Source organism: Schistocerca cancellata, chromosome 5 (genome assembly GCF_023864275.1).
Source record: "Schistocerca cancellata isolate TAMUIC-IGC-003103 chromosome 5, iqSchCanc2.1, whole genome shotgun sequence".
NCBI lineage: Eukaryota > Metazoa > Arthropoda > Insecta > Orthoptera > Acrididae > Schistocerca > Schistocerca cancellata.
Window position 1 is genome coordinate 640507951 of NC_064630.1, and position 17935 is coordinate 640525885.

Below are 17935 nucleotides of genomic sequence, written 5' to 3' on the forward strand. Positions count from 1 at the left end.
AACTTGATAGTTGAACCACACTGCCCGCCGGCAGCGCCCTCGCTGGTGGAATAGCGGAACTCAGTCGCCCTCTGCATTGCTGTTTGCCACGGCCGTCGACGCACTCTGTCATCTTCGATTTGAGCAAATCGTGGAGATGATGGGATTCCATGCACTGTCCAGCTGGTAGCCGCTGTCACGGTTTAACAGATTTTCTGCCAGTCGTATTTCTATGGATTCTTTAATAATGGAGTCCCAGAAAAACGTTGCTGTGGACAAAATCATTGTTTTCTCATACTCCATTGAATGTCCAGTAGTAATACAATGTTCAGCAATAGTGGACTTGCTTGGCTGCAAAAGGCGGGTGTAACGTTGATGTTCAGTGCAGCGTTCTTTTACGGTGAATGTGGTTTGACCTACGTAAGCCATACCACATTGGCACGGCATCTTGTAAATTCCGGCCTTTCGTAATAACAGATTGTCCTTAACTGATCCCACAAGGTCCGCAATCTTCGATGGTGGGCAGAAAACCACTTTTACCTGAAATTTTCAGAGGATTCTTGCTATTTTAAATGAAGTGTTGCCAACGAAAGGAAGAAAAGCTAAAGATTGTTCCGGCGTGTTCTCCTCTTTATTCACTTCCTGCTTCTTAGTTTTAACTGTTAGTGCCCTGTTAATCTGCCGGATGGAATACCCATTTTCGCTGAATACTGTCTTTAGATAGGCAAGTTCTTGAGGTAAGTTATCTAGATCTGAAACAGTATGAGCTCTATGAACAAGTGTTTTAAGCAAACTCATGGTTTGCGATGGGTGATGGCAACTTGATGCTTGCAGGTACAAATCAGTATGAGTGGGTTTCCGGTAAACTGAATGCCCTAGAGAACCAGCGTTCTTCCTTCGAACCAGGACATCCAAGAAAGGCAAACAACCATCTTTCTCTATTTCCATGGTGAACAGGATGTTGCTATGAATGGAGTTGAAGTGATGTAGAAACTCCATTAATTTATCTTCTCCATGAGGCCACACTATGAAAGTGTCATCCACATACCGCCAAAAAACTGTTGGCTTCAGGGCAGCTGATTCAAGCGCTCTCTCTTCAAAATCCTCCATAAAAAGGTTGGCCACCAAAGGAGACAGGGGACTACCCATGGCGACACCGTCAGTCTGTTCAAAATATTCTTGATTAAACATAAAATAAGTTGAGGAAAGAGCGTGCCTGAACAAAACAGTGATATCAACAGGAAACGTGTCAAAGAATCTGCAAGAGGAACTTTTGTAAAAAGTGAGACCACATCAAGACTTACTAGAAGGTCTACACTGCTAAGACGAAGATCCCCCAGCCTATTGATAAAATCAGCTGAGTTTCGTATGTGATGTGAGCACTTGCCTACGAAAGGTCTCAGTAAGGAAGTGAGATGTTTAGCTAAATCATATGTAGGATCTCCAATGTTGCTCACTATTGGACGCAGAGGAAGACCCTCTTTATGAATCTTTGGAAGACCATACAGTCTTGGAGGTACACAACCATGTCATCTTAACCTCTCGATGGTCTCTTGCGGTAAGGAGGAGGAATTTAATAGTGCTGAAGCTTTTCGTTGCACACGTCCTGTAGGATCGTAATCAATCCTCCTGTAGGTAGAGTCACTTAGCAGACCATACATCTTATCTTTGTACACACCACGAGGTAACAAAACAGTTGCATTACCTTTGTCAGCTTTCAATACCACTACGTCAGGGTCCTCTCTCAGATTTCGTAATGCAGCCCTTTCTGCAGAGGTTAAATTACTGCGTTGAGTAGGAGCCTTCAACAGAGCATGGCAAGTTTCCCTTCTCATTTCGTCTGCAGCATCCAAAGGAAGACATCGTACAGCTTCTTCAACACCACTCAAAATACTTATTAATGGCGGTGCTGTAGGTGTAGGTGCAAAATTAGTCCCTTGCTTAATACAGACAGCGTAGCGTCGTCCAAATTCTTCTCCGTGAGATTGACAGTGGAACGTCGTACCATTATCCCTTCTGGCGATGGCTTCTGTGGCAACAGTCGATCAAATTTTAATATCTTCTGACAATTAGCATCATTGTGCATCCACTCGAACTTGACCGAAGTCACTCCATCAACCCAGTCCCATGATACAGGAGAAAGATACCTTGCAACCTTCAGATGTAACTGGTAAAGTTCTGCTGAAATAGCATCTAACCTTCGTCTTGTATAGCAAATCCTCTCCTTGACAATAGCATGACTAGCCTTCTCAGTAATCTTCCGTGCAGTAGCGGTCTTAATGAAATGAGTCACTCTAGCGAATTTTGGTATAATGCCATGGTCCCGACATCTCAATACAAAGGTTAATGAACTTTAAAGCTTTGCTCTTTTACCACGTAACTTCTCGAAACTTCGGATATGTGAGGCCATCTCCTCCCCGTAAAGGTGTCTGATGTGAATTTTAAAATTTTCCCGGCGAATTGACTGTTCAAACAAATTTCGGGCTTGCAGCCGGTTGTTGTTCAATACTTCGCACGATATTTCAACTGGGCACCTGCCAGTCATCTTCAGGTGAGCAAACAGCAACGCAGTGGGCGACTGAGTTCCACTACTCCACCAGCGAGGGCGCTGCCGGCGGGCAGTGTGGTTCAACTATCAAGTTTTCGACGCATGCGCAGAATAGTTACAGTACGCTATATATTGCGGAATGGAGGACGTTTTTGCCAGTCTGTGATGGCTCACCTGAAGATGACTGGCAGGTGCCCAGTTGAAATATCGTGTGAAGTATTGAACGACGATCGGCTGCAAGCCCGAAATTTGTTTGAACAGTCAATTTGCCGGGAAAATTTTAAAATTCACAACTAACAAGCTGTCTGTCTGCATGAATGGCCGCCGAAAAACTGTGGCTAAGAAACAACAGGACCAACTTGTTGCTCAGCACGTCGCTCAACACAACATTCTTCATTTCAGTGACTGCTTAACAGTCTGTGCCTTCTGGATCCTCCCCACTAACACCAGCTCTTCTGAATTGTACAGGTGGGAACTCTCCCTGTAATATATGCTATGTCCCCATAACCCTCCGTTCTTACCCATGTAGCTCCTTCCCAGTTCCCATTGCAGCACTACACAGCCCTCTATTCCACCAATGTACACAGTCTTTTTACTTCTATCATTTTCCTCTATCCCTTCTCTCTTCTCCACCCTCCGTCTAACCTCCCGACTGCACCTAGCTGTCCTTCCCTCTCTCCACCTCGTCCCTTCATGCTCCCACTAGCAGCACTTTTACTGTCCCCCCACTCTTACCGTGTTATCCCTTGCTCTCTCCGACCCAGTCTCCTCGTTACCCCCACACGATTGGCTCTCCTGTCATGGTCTGCTGCTCATAGTCTGACTTCAGCTGCCATAGACTGTGGTCATGTGCGTGTGTGTATTGTTTGCGTGATTGTGTGTATGTGTGTGTCAGCCTCTGTTGTCTTTTTTCAACAAAAGGCTTGTTGGCTGAAAGCTCATTTTGTGACAGCCTTTTTGTTGTGCCTATCTGTGACTCAGCATCTCTGCTGTATGGTGAATAGCAACACCATGTTCATAATATTGTTACATTCTGTCCTGGATTTTCCATTTTTCAAAATCTTTACTGTTTTAAGAGTGGAAATGGAAATGAAACACAAGAGTTGGACAATCAAACATCTATGGTAAATTACTCTACCTCATGAAGAGAAGAACCTAACTGGTCGTAAAAGATAACAGCATTTCCTGCTGGCAGACTGTGACAGAAAGCAGTACATGGTTTAGAAGAGGTGATATTTCACAGATGTAAAGTCTTGGCACTAATTTTTGTGAAATGTGTTTAAATGACAACTATTTCATTATTTGACTGTCAAGTGGTGAATGTGTTATCATTTAGACAACCAGATACCAATCTTTTTAGCTGTGCAGACCGCTTTTTTTTTGGGGGGGGGGGGGGGGAGGTTTATTACGGCCCCAGTAACTAAATACACGTGTGTGTGTGTGTGTGTGTGTGTGTGTGTGTGTGTGTGTGTTTTACTTGTATATGTTGTTAAAGGGCCTCTAAGCTCTTTTTACAAATAGGTGATCTGCACATCCAAAAAAGTTGTGAGGCAGGTAGATGTAAAATGGATATTTGATTGTTGAATTCTTGTATTTCATTTCCATTTCCGTTCTTAAGGCAGGAAAGATTTTGGAATATTTAGCACTTCATGTTGTCATTGTTCTGTGTCATTAAAACATTGCTAACAGTGACATCTAGTTTCTTCAAGACACAAAAATCTGTATGATATTTATTAGAATAATGTCCAGTCAGTAAGTACTTATTTCTTGAGCCCCATGCAGCTGGCTCTCATTCCACAGATATAAGATATGTATTTGCTGTCCCTTCAGTTGGATTGTGCATGCAGAGATTGTAGGTTCACAGTTATTGTACACAAGACACCTTTGCAATGCCAAGTTCTGGTGTTGATAACTTCTCTTCTGGAGACTGGAAACAATAAAAACAACTGACATAATTTTGTGCCTTCTCACATGAATCAGCAACTCTCCAGATTTTTGCAGATACAATCCATTTGGTTGTCTTGCTTTCTCTTAATCTGATTGATTGCCTTGGTCTTATTATTTATATTGGCAATTGCAGCAAGAGTTTTTATAAATGGAGATAAGGACACTGTGATGTATGACAGTGCTATTCCACGGGAAAGGTATAAATGTAAAAAAAGATTAAGAAAATTAGTGGTAAAAAATTAAGATCAGATAGTACATTGCTAGCAGAGCAATTAACCTCAAAACCTATTACCAATGAAGCTCAGTTGTGCACTTAGTCTCATTTCTTTTTTGATCCACTTTGGTTTGTGATTTTCCCATCAACTATGCTTGAAAATATAATGTCCTGAAACATGTTAAGTTTAGAGTCAGCATCAGCATCCATATTTGGCCCTTCTGAATCGCAGCAAGCAGTTGGAAAGTAACAATTGCATAATAATTGGTCAGTGTAGTTACCTACCCTGGCCATTGAGAATTAAGTTGAAATGAGACATATTACTTATTTCTGACACTAGATCTCATCACCTGTTGGACTTACAACTTATCTTTCTTGCGCTCTGGGTGGAGGACATTCATAACCATTTTATGCTATACTCAATTTCATACATCTGGAAACTGCTCTTAACTCCATTAGCTTCTAGGCAACTCAATTATAATGCTAAAAAATGAAAACTACCATATTACAGAGCCAGAGAACAGGAGTAGGTGGTTGAGAGAAGTGCCACATGTCAGACTACTGTATTATTATTACTAGAAGTCAGAGAAAATTGTGTTTTTCTTTGAATTGTGTGTGGTTGCTCAGTAAGAATTCACCATTTTTTCTCCTTGCAATGGCAATAAATTTCTGTTTTTATAGGGTATACATACATTAACAAGTTTTTCTGGACAGTATGAAAATCTTGATTTCCGCCATTTTTAGTACTACTATGCCTTCTATATTGTTGTTCCTAGGATTTTTGAGAAGAGGGCTGCCGATTGTTCACTGAAACTGGAAACCTATTAATGAGAATGTTGTCTGACTGTCACTTTTTTATTATTTACATTAAGCCAAAGCAAAAAAATAAATAAATAAATAAAAAATGAAGTTATAGTTTCTTACCGAAATTTGAATATCTTACTGAAATAGCTTCTCATGAGAAAAAAAATATACCATTACCCCAAGTTTAATGCCATGGCCTTTATGTTACAGTTATTTAAATAATACAATTTTAGCACATATGGAAAGAAATAGCTTTGAACTCACCCTGTATTGGATATCAAGCTTTAATATGTAGTTTTATACTAAGTGCAGTGGAAGTGCAGAAACTTAATCATGTAAAGCACTGTATGTTCACAGCAATTAACTTGTAAGTCATTGAAGTTTAGAACGTTATGTCTACACACATTACAGAACCATACAAATAGCTTATGTGTTAGTGATAAACCATTATAATATTATGTCATGTGATATAACTAGTATAAGACTATCATATCTCTCAATAGATTGCATCCCATGTTGTACTTACACATTTCCAGTTAAACGAGTAGTAATGATGATGATCATCATCCTTTATGTCACTGGGAAATAAATAATCGGCCCATGCGATCACTCCTACTATTATATAATATATGCTATATCTCTTCATTGGTATTAAAACTGCTTTTTATAAAGTTGTAACTCTTTACTCTCTGTTTTCCAGACTGTGAAACACCCAAATATTGTTGAAATAAAAGGAGTTATTGAAGAACCTGAAATTAGTCTTGTGATGGAATATGTTCAACATGGATCACTCCAAAGCTACCTCAAGATACATAAAGAATCCCTAGAGGATGGAAATCTTTTAAAATTTGCGCTAGATGTTGCAAAAGTATGAAATACACTTCTTACCCCATACATTTTTGAAATAATAGACACACAACTGTATTTATGATTTGTTTGCTTTGTCTATAGGGTATGGATTACCTTGGAACAAAGAATATAGTTCATCGTGATTTAGCAGCAAGAAACATCCTTGTCGCTAATGAACACCACGTCAAAATATCTGACTTTGGTCTCGCTCAATTTATAGGCAACAGTGGATACTACAAGATGAAAACAAGCAGGGACCTTCCCATCAAATGGTAAGAATTGTTCAGTATAAATAGTATTTAAAAATGTGAATTTGTGATAATGTCATGATGTCAAAACATTTTTAAATTGGGAGGTTCAGACTGTGCTGAATTATGTAAAAATAAACAAACACACAATAGGACCAGGAGTGCAACACACACAGAAATCAGACGTTAGAGAATTGTATAAACAAGAGATACATACCATAATTGAAGGAGAAGCAGAAATTGTTAAGAGGAGAAAATCTGCTATGTGTTTGTTGGAACCAGTCATCAAGAAACTAATGCTGAAGAGCAACTGTAAATAAATGTGAAACAAGCATTTCTGTCATTGGTGTTATGGAACATATTATCTTTCACCCCAAGGTATACCATTTTTCATATGCATTTAATTTGCTGTCATAATTTATTCTTGTTCAGACATTGCTGAGGACATTATCTGTGTGTAAGCTATGAGATAACATGTTGTCTTTACAGATAAAAAGCATATTAATTACCTGTCTTGTTCGCATATGCAGAATGAATCTTCATATAGGGCACTGCTGAGCTGAAGCAACTCTGTATTGTTCTGGGAGTTTATAAGAAATTTGGTGAACTGATTTTACAGATGAACATGAGGGTGATTGTAGTGTATTTTTAATTAATTTAATTTTTTAATTTATTTGTATTGCCAGTAGGCTGCCTGATACCTTTATGAAAAGATGACAATTGGCGTAACTGTACTTACTTTTTCTGAATGTGTTCCTCAAAAGTATTTATCTTCTATTTATCTTCTTCGTAAGTCCAGTTGTCAGTTTATAGCTTTAAATGAATTATAAAATAGCTTTACTCAACACTAGTGGGATAAATTTCCATTTTCTTGTAATTTGTGTTTGGACTTCAATATGTCTAATAAAATATAACAGGTTGCTATGATATTTTGTCCATCCATAAACGTTCAAATGGAAATTTACAAAAGCGATTGTATAACTGATCACTCTAAAGACTGCTTGTGATTATATACTGAAGTGACAAAGAAACTGGTCTAGGCATGAATATTCAATTACAGAGATAAGTAAACAGGCAGAATGCGGTGTTGCAGTTGGCAATGCCTGTATAAGACAACAAGTGTCTGACACAGTTGTTAGATCAGTTACTGCTGCTACATGGTGTTATAGTCGGCCCAGGAGCGATGGGACACAGCATCTCCGAGGTAGTGATGAAGTGATTTTCCTGTATGACCATTTCACGAATGTATCATGAATATAAGGAATCTGGTAAAACATAAAACTTTGACATCACTGTGGCCGGAAAAAGATCCTGCAAGAACTGGACTAACGACAACTGAGGATAATTGTTCAACGTGACAAAAATGCAACCCTTCCACAAATTGCTGCAGATTTCAGTGCTGGGCCATCAACAAGTCTCAGCATGCGAACCATTCAACGAAACATCATTGATGTGGGCTTTAGGACTCCCATGATGACTGCACGAGACAAAGCTTTATACCTCACCTGGGCCCATTGCACTGACTTTGGACTGTTGATGACTGGAAGCTTGTTGCCTGGTTGGATGAGTCTTGTTTCAAATTGTATCGAGTGAATGGATATGTACAGGTATGGAGATAACCTTATGAATCCATGGACCCTGCATGTCAGCAGGGGCTGTTCAAGCTGCTGGAGGCTCTGTAATGGTGTGGGTGGCATGCAATTGGCGTGATATGGGACCCTCTGACAGGTGACATGTACGTAAGCATCCTGACTGATCACCTGCATCTGTTCATGTTCATCTACATCTACATCTACATCTATACTCCGCGAGCCACCTTACGGTGTGTGGCGGAGGGTACTTATTGTACCACTATCTGATCCCCCCTTCCCTGTTCCATTCACGAATTGTGCGTGGGAAGAACGACTGCTTGTAAGTCTTCGTATTTGCTCTAATTTCTCGGATCTTTTCGTTGTGATCATTACGCGAGATATATGTGGGCGGTAGTAATATGTTGCCCATCTCTTCCCGGAATGTGCTCTCTCGTAATTTCGATAATAAACCTCTCCGTATTGCGTAACGCCTTTCTTGAAGTGTCCGCCACTGGAGCTTGTTCAGCATCTCCGTAACGCTCTCGCGCTGACTAAATGTCCCCATGACGAATCGCGCTGCTTTTCGCTGGATCATGTCTATCTCTTCTATTAATCCAACCTGGTAAGGGTCCCATACTGATGAGCAATACTCAAGAATCGGACGAACAAGCGTTTTGTAAGCTACTTCTTTCGTCGATGAGTCACATTTTCTTAGAATTCTTCCGAGGGACCTGAACAATTCAAGCAAGACAATGTGACACCCCACATTCCAGAATTGCTACAGAGTGGCTCCAAGAACACTCTGACCATCAAACTCACCAGACATGAACATTATTGAGCAGATCTGGGATGCCTTGCATCGTGCTATTCAGAAGAAATCTGCACCGCCTCATACTCTTACGGATTTATGGACAGCCCTGCAGAATTCATGGTGTCAGTTCCATCCAGCACTACTTCAGACATTAGTCGAGTCCATGCCACATTGTGTTGCGACACTTCTGTGTGCTCTTGGGGGACCTACAGGCAGTGTACCAGTTTCGTTGGCTCTTCTGTGTATTGTAGCAGCATCTGACTGTATAAAGATTAGTCTATGAAACTGACTTTAAATATAATTCTGACCAACATGGAATGTTGCTAGATAAAGGCTAAACAGAGGTTGACTATATGCAAGTAACTATAATCTATTGTACCTTGGTGCACACTGACTGTAGCTTTGTGCACATCCTATATTTAAAGAAATAAGTAAGACTTTACAGATTGCTCGAATATGAAGTTATTATATTTTAATAATAATATAAAAGACAAGAAAAGTGGAGGATAAATATACACATTATGGAGTAAAATTATTTTGTTTGACAATTGGTCCAACATCCTTAAATAGTAAAATTATATATTAAAAAAAAATCTGTTGTACAGGACTAAGACAATGAAATTTTGGAAACATTACATTCTTAGATTCAAACATTGTAGAATTCTTATGACAACAATAATTTTGATTGAAGATAACTTTTGAAATATATAGTTTTCAGGAAAGACAAAGTGAGCTTTAGAAAGGCACGAATGAGGAGATTCCGAATAAATCATGTCAATCCTAAAGCAGAGACTGATTAATGGTGTTGAATTTTGAAGTACACAATTTTAGTGAACCCTGAATTTTGAATATTTTGCTAAGAAAATGTTTCTGCATCAATTATTTATGTTTTTGTTAGATACATCCTGGAAACTGTACACTGAATTACAAGATTATCAAAAATATAGCATGGATAATAGTGTGAATGTTTTGTATTTGTAGTTAATGTGATGAATGCCAGTGTATTCTGTGCTTTGGAATCGATATCAGATTACTAGAAGCAACTTTGCCTAAATGAGAGTTTTACCAGTTTAGTATACAGGATAATTCAAGAAGATATACATATATTTAAATATGTTATTCTACAAGTAAAAATCAAGAAAAAGTTCATATAAACATAAGTCCGCAAATGTTTAGTTACGGAGTTATGGCTAATAAAAGATTTTGCCTGAAATTTAGCAACTTTGCTAATATGAAGCCATCACAAAACTGTACAAGGTTAAAGTAAAGCACAATTTTCATTTATTTTGTTGTTATTGGTCTGGTGAATCTAATAAAACATGTCCCAGACATGTATCTGCAGTAGTTTTCCAGAACATCCAGAGAAGCAAAGATTATTATACAAGTAAATTTATTTACTTTCCATTAAGAACGTAGAAATGTTTATGTCATTGTTGACAACTGTTAGTGAGTTGTTTCAGTCATTTCCTAACCTTGAAATGATTTACTTTTATGTATTGTTCAGTGAAAGAACATAATAACAACAGTGTATTTAAATGAAACCTCATAGTAACCGTTGTAGTTTGTAGATTATTTATGAAATATGGTTGCCCTTCAACTTTACGACAGAGGAATACACCAATATGGCGTTTATTTATGGCAAATATACATGAGACATTACTTGCTCACTTTATGAATGCAATAGGTGAAATTACGAACAACCCTGTGAAACTGAAATGAGCAACAAAATCTGTTCATACACATGGAGCTAAATACATTGAACTCAGTGGAGACATTTTTGAACATTTATTGTGAATGTATTGTGAAATTGTATGTACACTATACAACTTCCTTAACACTGTGTTTTTTCTGGTTTAAGATAAATTCACGTGTTCTATGGTATTAATAAAAGCAGATATCTGACACATTCATACAGTTTCAGTTAAGATTATTACAATCATTTTTCCAAAATTAAATTATCTACAACTTCTGTTGAAAACTTTGTGCAATTGTCTGGAATTTAAAAAACAAATTGGACCAGATAGTTAACAAATTAAAAATTTTATGAAATTACTTCTTTGCTTCTCTGGATGTTCTGGAAAACTACTGCAGATACATGTCTGGAACATGTTTTATTAGATTCACCAAATCAATAACAACAAAATAAATGGAAATCATGCATTACTTCAACCTCGTACAGTTTTATGATGGCTTCATATTAACGAAGATTCTAAATTTCAGGCGAAATCTTTTATTAGCCGCAACTCTGTAACTAAATATTTACAGACCTATGTTTATATGAACTTTTTTCTTTATTTTCACTTGTAGAATAACATATTAAAACATCTGCATATCTTTCATGAATCACTCTGTACGTATTACAGAAGAAAAAAGAATGGTATTTACTGCATAATGGGTGTAGTATTATAGCAGGTATGTCTATTCCAGTTGCTGTGTTTCATGGGAATTTTAGGCATAAGAGATCTTCTGATATTATTTGTTTAATGAGCTGCAGTGCGCTTGAACTGAATTACATGCAGTTTCTTAATTCCTTTTCACAACTGAATTTTACTTCTTTGTAGATGCGCTTTATTTTCAGAAGTGTGTCAGATCTCACTCAGTGCATCACAAGCAGTGTAATACAGTCCATCTTTCGGTCTGCATCCAGAGTTGATCTCCTCTGCTGTTTCTTTCAGTGCCACCTTACCTATTCCTGGATACCTTAGCAAATGTGCTAATGTTCCCATTCTTATGGCAAAGGTACAGAAACCAGATGGCAGTTATAAGAGTTGAGGGGCACAAAAGGGAAGCAGTGGGTGAGAAAGGAGTGAGACAGGGTTGTAGCCTATCTCCAATGTTATTCACACTATATATTGAGCAAGCAGTAAAGGAAATAAAAGAAAAATTTGTAGTAGGAATTAAAATCCATGGAGAAGAAATAAAAACTTTCAGGTTTGGCGACAACATTGTAATTCTGTCAGAGACAGCAAAGGATCTGGAAGAGCAGTTGAATGGAATGGACAGAGTCTTGAAAGGAGTATATGAAATGAACATCAACAAAAGCAAAATGAGGATAATGGAATGTAGTTGAATTAAATCAGGTGATGCTAAGGGAATTAGATTAGGAAATGGGACACTGATAGTAGGAGATGAGTTGTGCTATTTGGGGAGCAAAGTTCAAATGTTCAAATGTGTGTGAAATCTTATGGGACTTAACTGCTAAGGTCATCAGTCCCTAAGCCTACACACTAATTAACCTAAATTATCCTAAGGACAAACACACACACCCATGCCCAAGGGAGGGCTTGAACCTCTGGCGGGACCAGCCACACAGTCCATGACTGCAGTGCCTTAGACTGCTCAGCTGGGGAGCAAAGTAACTGATGATAATCGAAGTAGAGAGGATATCAAATGTAGACTGGCAATGGCAAAGAAAGTGTTTCTAAAGACGAGAAATTTGTTAACAGCGGGTATAGATTTAAATGTCAGGAAGTCGTTTCTGAAAGTATTTGTATGGAGTGTAGCCATTTATGGAAGTGAAACGTGGACGATAAATAGTTTAGACAAGAAGAGAATAGAAGCTTTTGAAATGTGGTGCTACAGAAGAATGCTGAAGATTAGATGGGTAGATCACATAACTAATCAGGAGGTACTGAATAGAATTGGGGGGAACAGGAATTTGCAGTACAACTTGACTAGAAGAAGGGATCGTTTGGTAGGACACATTCTGAGGCATGAAGGGATCATCAGTTTAATATTGGAAGGAAGTGCGGAGGGTAAAAATTGTAGAGGGAGACCAAGGCATGAATACACTAAACAGATCAGAAGGATGTAGGTTGCAGTAGTTACTAGGAGATGAAGAAGATTGCGCAGGGTAGATTAGCTTGGAGAGCTGCATCAAACCAGTCTCTGGACTGAAGACAACAACAATATTGTGTTCAAGACATACAATTTTGGGAACTTCTTTCTCATCTCCACATCAGTACCTGATACCAAACCTGTTTTGTCAAGGAATGTTTTCTTCAGAATGCACCATTCTATTTCTGATGCCCTTGTTTCTTCAGGCACTTTGTATAATTTTGGTAGATAGATGCAGTCTACTACCAGTACTGCTTTGTCATTCTTGCCATTTCTGCTACTCATCATCTTCATCTTATCTTTGTTTATCCTGCACCTATGTGTTACACCAAGTGTATTGTACATTCCCTTTCTTCTAAGACTCCCTTACTTTTTGCCTGGAGGGCTATGTAGTCTAGGAACTATACAAGAGATTTCTATTTTCTTTGCCCTCTTTGTTACTCTTCTGAATTTCTCATACCCCTATACTACTCAGCTGCTGAATTTATCTCTACTTCAAACAAATCATTTATGTAATTTTAAATTTCACACAGAGCAATATCACATGTCTGTAATGTGGCAAAGTCAGTATCCATTCAAGTAATCATTAGAGTTATGCAGAAGTTAGGTTCCTGAATCCTAATATAATATTCTGATAAATTATGTAAGTAGTACCAAATGAGGTATCTGTTTTACATTATTTTTGAATATCTGAGGTCAATTTTCTGCCTGATATCTACCTGCAACCTGTTGAAGACTTTTGCGCCATAGTTTAAAATTCCATTCTGAACCCTAGATAGGGATGTGTAGTCTGCATAGAATTTGTGTGTGTGTGTGTGTGTGTGTGTGTGTGTGTTTTGTGGTTATGAATTATACATTTCATCATAAATTCACTGTCATTGTTAACCACAAGTACCATTAAACAGTAAATGTAAGGGCACATAAGTGTAAGATTCCCTAACTCCCTTAGGAGGCTTCTGCAAGATGGGTGGTTATCAAAATAACAGACAGGACATCTTTGTGGGTCAGCAGCCATGACCATGCACAAACACACCACAATATGACGCATGTTGTCAAATAGTACACATATGTATGAGGTGTGCATCTACATATCATACAAATGTGTACTATTTGACAATATACATTGTACTGATGTTTTATAGTGTTATTTGATCTGATGGAGGCAGTTAGCCTAAACATAGTCAAAATAAGCAATAGTAAAGTGTCACAAAGAGAGAGAAATTTGGTGTCTTTGGTTATCAACTTCACACAGTGTTCTTATTGCACATCTACATCTACCTCTAAACTCAACAAACGACTGTGTTGTGCATGGCAGAACATACTTCCCATTGTTCCACTTATTAGGTCTCCTTCCTATTCCTTTCAGATATGGTGAGTGACAAGAATAACTGTTTAAATCACTGTGTGCTCACTGCAATTAGTCTAATCTTGTCTTTGTGGCTCCTGTTGGAGTGATATGTCCAGGGTTGTAGTATATTCCCAAATTCCTCACTTAATGCTGATTCTTGAAACTTCTTTAGTGTTTTTTCACCAGATAGTCTGTGTCTATCTCCAAGTGTCTGCCAATTTAGATTTTCAGTGTCTTTGTTACACTCTCCAGTTTGTCAGATTTACCTGTCACCATAATGCTGCCCTTATGTGAATATATTCAGTATCCCCAATCAGTCCTATTTCAGTGGGTTCCACACATGAGAACAACATTCTAGGATGCAACACACAAGTGTTTTTTAATCAATCTCTTTTGTAGGCTAATTGAATTTTTCCAGTATGCTCACAGTGGATCGGAGTCTTTCACCTGCTTCACATACAATTAAGTGTACATGATGATTCCATTTCACACCCGTACAAATTTTTTTGGAGTCGATCAGCCTTCTGACTGATTTGATGCGGCTCACCACGAATTTCTCTCCTGTGCCAACCTCTTCATTTCAGAGTGGCACTTGCAACCTACATCCTGAATTATTTGCTGAATGTGTTCCAATCACTGTCTTCCTCTGCAGTTTTTGCCCTCTACAGCTCCCTCTAGTATCATGGAACTCATTCCCTCATGTCTTCACAGGTGTCTTATTATCCAGTACCTTCTACTTGTCAGTATTTTCCATATACCCCTTTCCTCTCCGATTCTGTGCAGAACCTCCTCATTCCTTGCCTTATCAGTCCACTTAATTTTCAACATTTGTCCAGTTTTCCCACAGTCCATGTTCCTTGTAGGTATTCGTACGCTTAGACTGAGTGTGGCCATGTATGGAAGTGAAACATGGATGATAAATAGTTTGGACAAGAAGAGAATAGAAGCTTTCGAAATGTGGTGCTACAGAAGAATGCTGAAGATTAGATGGGTAGATCAAATAACTAATGAGGAGGTATTGAATAGAATTAAGGAGAAGAGAAATTTGTGGCACACCTTGACTAGAAGAAGGGATAGGTTGGTAGGACATGTTCTCATCAAGGGATCACCAATTTAGTATTGGGGGGTAAAAACTGTAGAGGGAGACCAAGAGATGAATACAATAAGCGGAATCAGAAGGATGTAGGTTGCAGTACATACTGGGAGATGAAGAAACTTGCATAGGATAGAGCAGCATGGAGAGTTGCATCAAACCAGTCTCTGGACTGAAGACAACAACTACAACAACAACAACAACAGACTGATTCCATGTGTAGCACACTGATATTTTAGTGATAAGATTGGACAGTTTTGTGAATAGAGCAATTGTTACATTTCTCAGGATTTGGAGTGAGTTTCCAGTCTCTGCAGCATTTTGAAATATTATCAAGATCCTTACAGGATATTTGTGCAACTTCTTTGAGACAGTACTTCATTATACCAGTAATCCCAAAAGTAAGGTCTCCTACTTTTTATAAGTACATAGACCTGTTTATTTCTACAATGTTTTACATCAGTTTACAGCTTGAACATTTATCTATTTTTCGACATAGTCACCATTTCTGTTGATGCATTTTTGTAGACGCTGTGGCAGTTTTTGTATGCCCATGTCATACCAGCTTGCCGCCATGCTGTTTAGAAAGTTATACACTTCTTCTTTCACCTTGTTGTTGGAGCTGAATCGCTTTCTGGCCAAATGTTCTTTTAACGTAGGGAACAGGTGATAGTCATTGGGTGCCAAGTCAGGACTATAGGGTGGGTGGGTGATTATGTTCCACTGAAACTGTTGCAGGAGGGCAACGGTTCACCGAGCATTATGTGGACGAGCATTGTCATGGAGATTGTGTATTCCCTTGCTCAACATTCTTCTTCTCCGGTTATGTATTGCCCATTTTGAGTTTTTCCAGAGTCTCACGGTAACTGTCAGTGTTAATTGTGGTCCCTGTGGGCATAAACTCAACGAACAATACCCCTTTCCTATCCCAAAAAATGGTTGTCGTGACTTTATTGGCAGACTGTGTTTGTTTGAATTTCCGTGGCTTTGGCAAAGAAGGATGCTGCCACTGGTGTGATTGTTGCTTGGTCTCAGGTGTAAAGTGATATGCCCAGGTTTCGTCACCCGTGAAAATTGAGTCCAGAAAGTTGTCCTGTTCGGCTGCAAGGCAGTGAAGAAATGCGCAGGAAGCATCAACTCGTTCCTGCATGTGGTTCTCAGTCAGCATGCGTGGCACCCATTTTGTGCACACTTTCTGGTAGTTCAGTGTTTTCATTAAAATACTGTGAGTGGTGCTTCAGGAAACCTCAGGAACCAATGTGCAGATATCATCCAGGGTGATCCACCGATCTTCACGCATGCTTTGCTCAACCTTCAGCACTGTCTCCTCAGAAATTGACAGTCTCCTGCTCATTAATTCATCATGAATTTTGGTCCGACCAGCTGCAAACTCTCTACACCACTTACGAACATTTTGGACATCCATGCACGACTCACCATACACTTCCGTCAATTGGCGATAAATTTCAATCGGCGCTGTGCCCTTTGCGTTCAAAAACTGAATAACTGCACGCAGTTCACACTTGGCGGTAACATCCAATGGAAGCTTCATTCTCAACGGCTGCCAAGCCAAGACTGAGCACCTCAGCGTGGCATGCGCATGTTTACACACAGTGCGTGAAGCACTCTTCATAACAGTGTGACCAACTGCCACACAAACAGAGTTCTGTACTTATAAAAAAAAATAGGAGACCTTACTATTGGGATTACCCTCATAGATCATTGCATCATCTGCAAAATGTCTGAGGTTACTGTTAATATCATCTAGTTTATTGTTAATATCATCTGCCAGGCCATTAATCTATAAAAAGAGCATCAAAGGCCCATTCACAAAGTGAACGTCTACACCTGTCACTGACTTTCCATCCAAAATGATGTGCTGCTTCCACCCTACCAAGAAATCCTCAGCCCAGTCACAAAATTCCGTATGATGCTGTATATTATTGTACTTTAATTAATAAGCATAGGTGTGAAACTGGATAAAATGCTTTTCAGAAATCAGGAAGGACTGCACCTGAGTGACTGCCTTGATCCATAGCTTTCAGGAGTCTTGTGACGAAACTGTGAGATAGACTTTGCAGAACTGATGGAGTGTGCTTCTCCATGCTGGTTGGTGTGGAGAAGGTCACTCTTTTGAAGATAGATCATTATGTCTGAGCTCAGACATAATGTTTGAAGATCAAGGGACCTACAGGATGTTATGGTTAAAGCAGGGTTTAACTCGGCAGCAATTTCTGTGTACTGATTGTGATTTTATTGGGTCATGGAGCTTTGCTCAGTTTCAGTGATTTCAATTGTTTCTCAACACTATGGACAATACTATGTGCATTACTCATCTTTGTAGTAGTGCAAGAATTTAACTGGGGCAGTCCTTATCGAATTTCCTCTTTAAAGGAATATTACAAAACATAATGCAGCATTTCTATGTTTGCTTGGCTGTCCTCCATTTCATTTACTGTGACATCCGTGAGTGTTGGGATTCTAACTTCTTTGAAACTTATACTCTTTACTTGTGACCAGTATTTATTTTCAGTTTTGTGGGTAGTCATTCATTAAAGTTCTGCTATTGTATTTGTTGTGGCTTCACAAATTGCATTTTTGATACTCAAATAAGTTTCATTTAGCATTTCCCTATCTGTAACCCTGTGTTTTGTTTTACATCTGTTTTGCAGTAGCAATTGTTTTT

General features: G+C 38.8%; 1 protein-coding gene across 1 annotated transcript in view; it reads left to right on the top strand.

Annotated features, from left to right (window-relative positions):
• Positions 1 to 17935, top strand: part of LOC126187914 (tyrosine-protein kinase hopscotch) — a 157961-nt gene that overhangs the window by 136578 nt on the left and 3448 nt on the right. Inside the window, exons 15-16 of the mRNA XM_049929271.1 lie at positions 6193 to 6360; positions 6444 to 6613. Coding sequence (XP_049785228.1) covers positions 6193 to 6360; positions 6444 to 6613 — 338 coding nt within the window. The remainder of the gene's footprint in view (positions 1 to 6192; positions 6361 to 6443; positions 6614 to 17935) is intronic.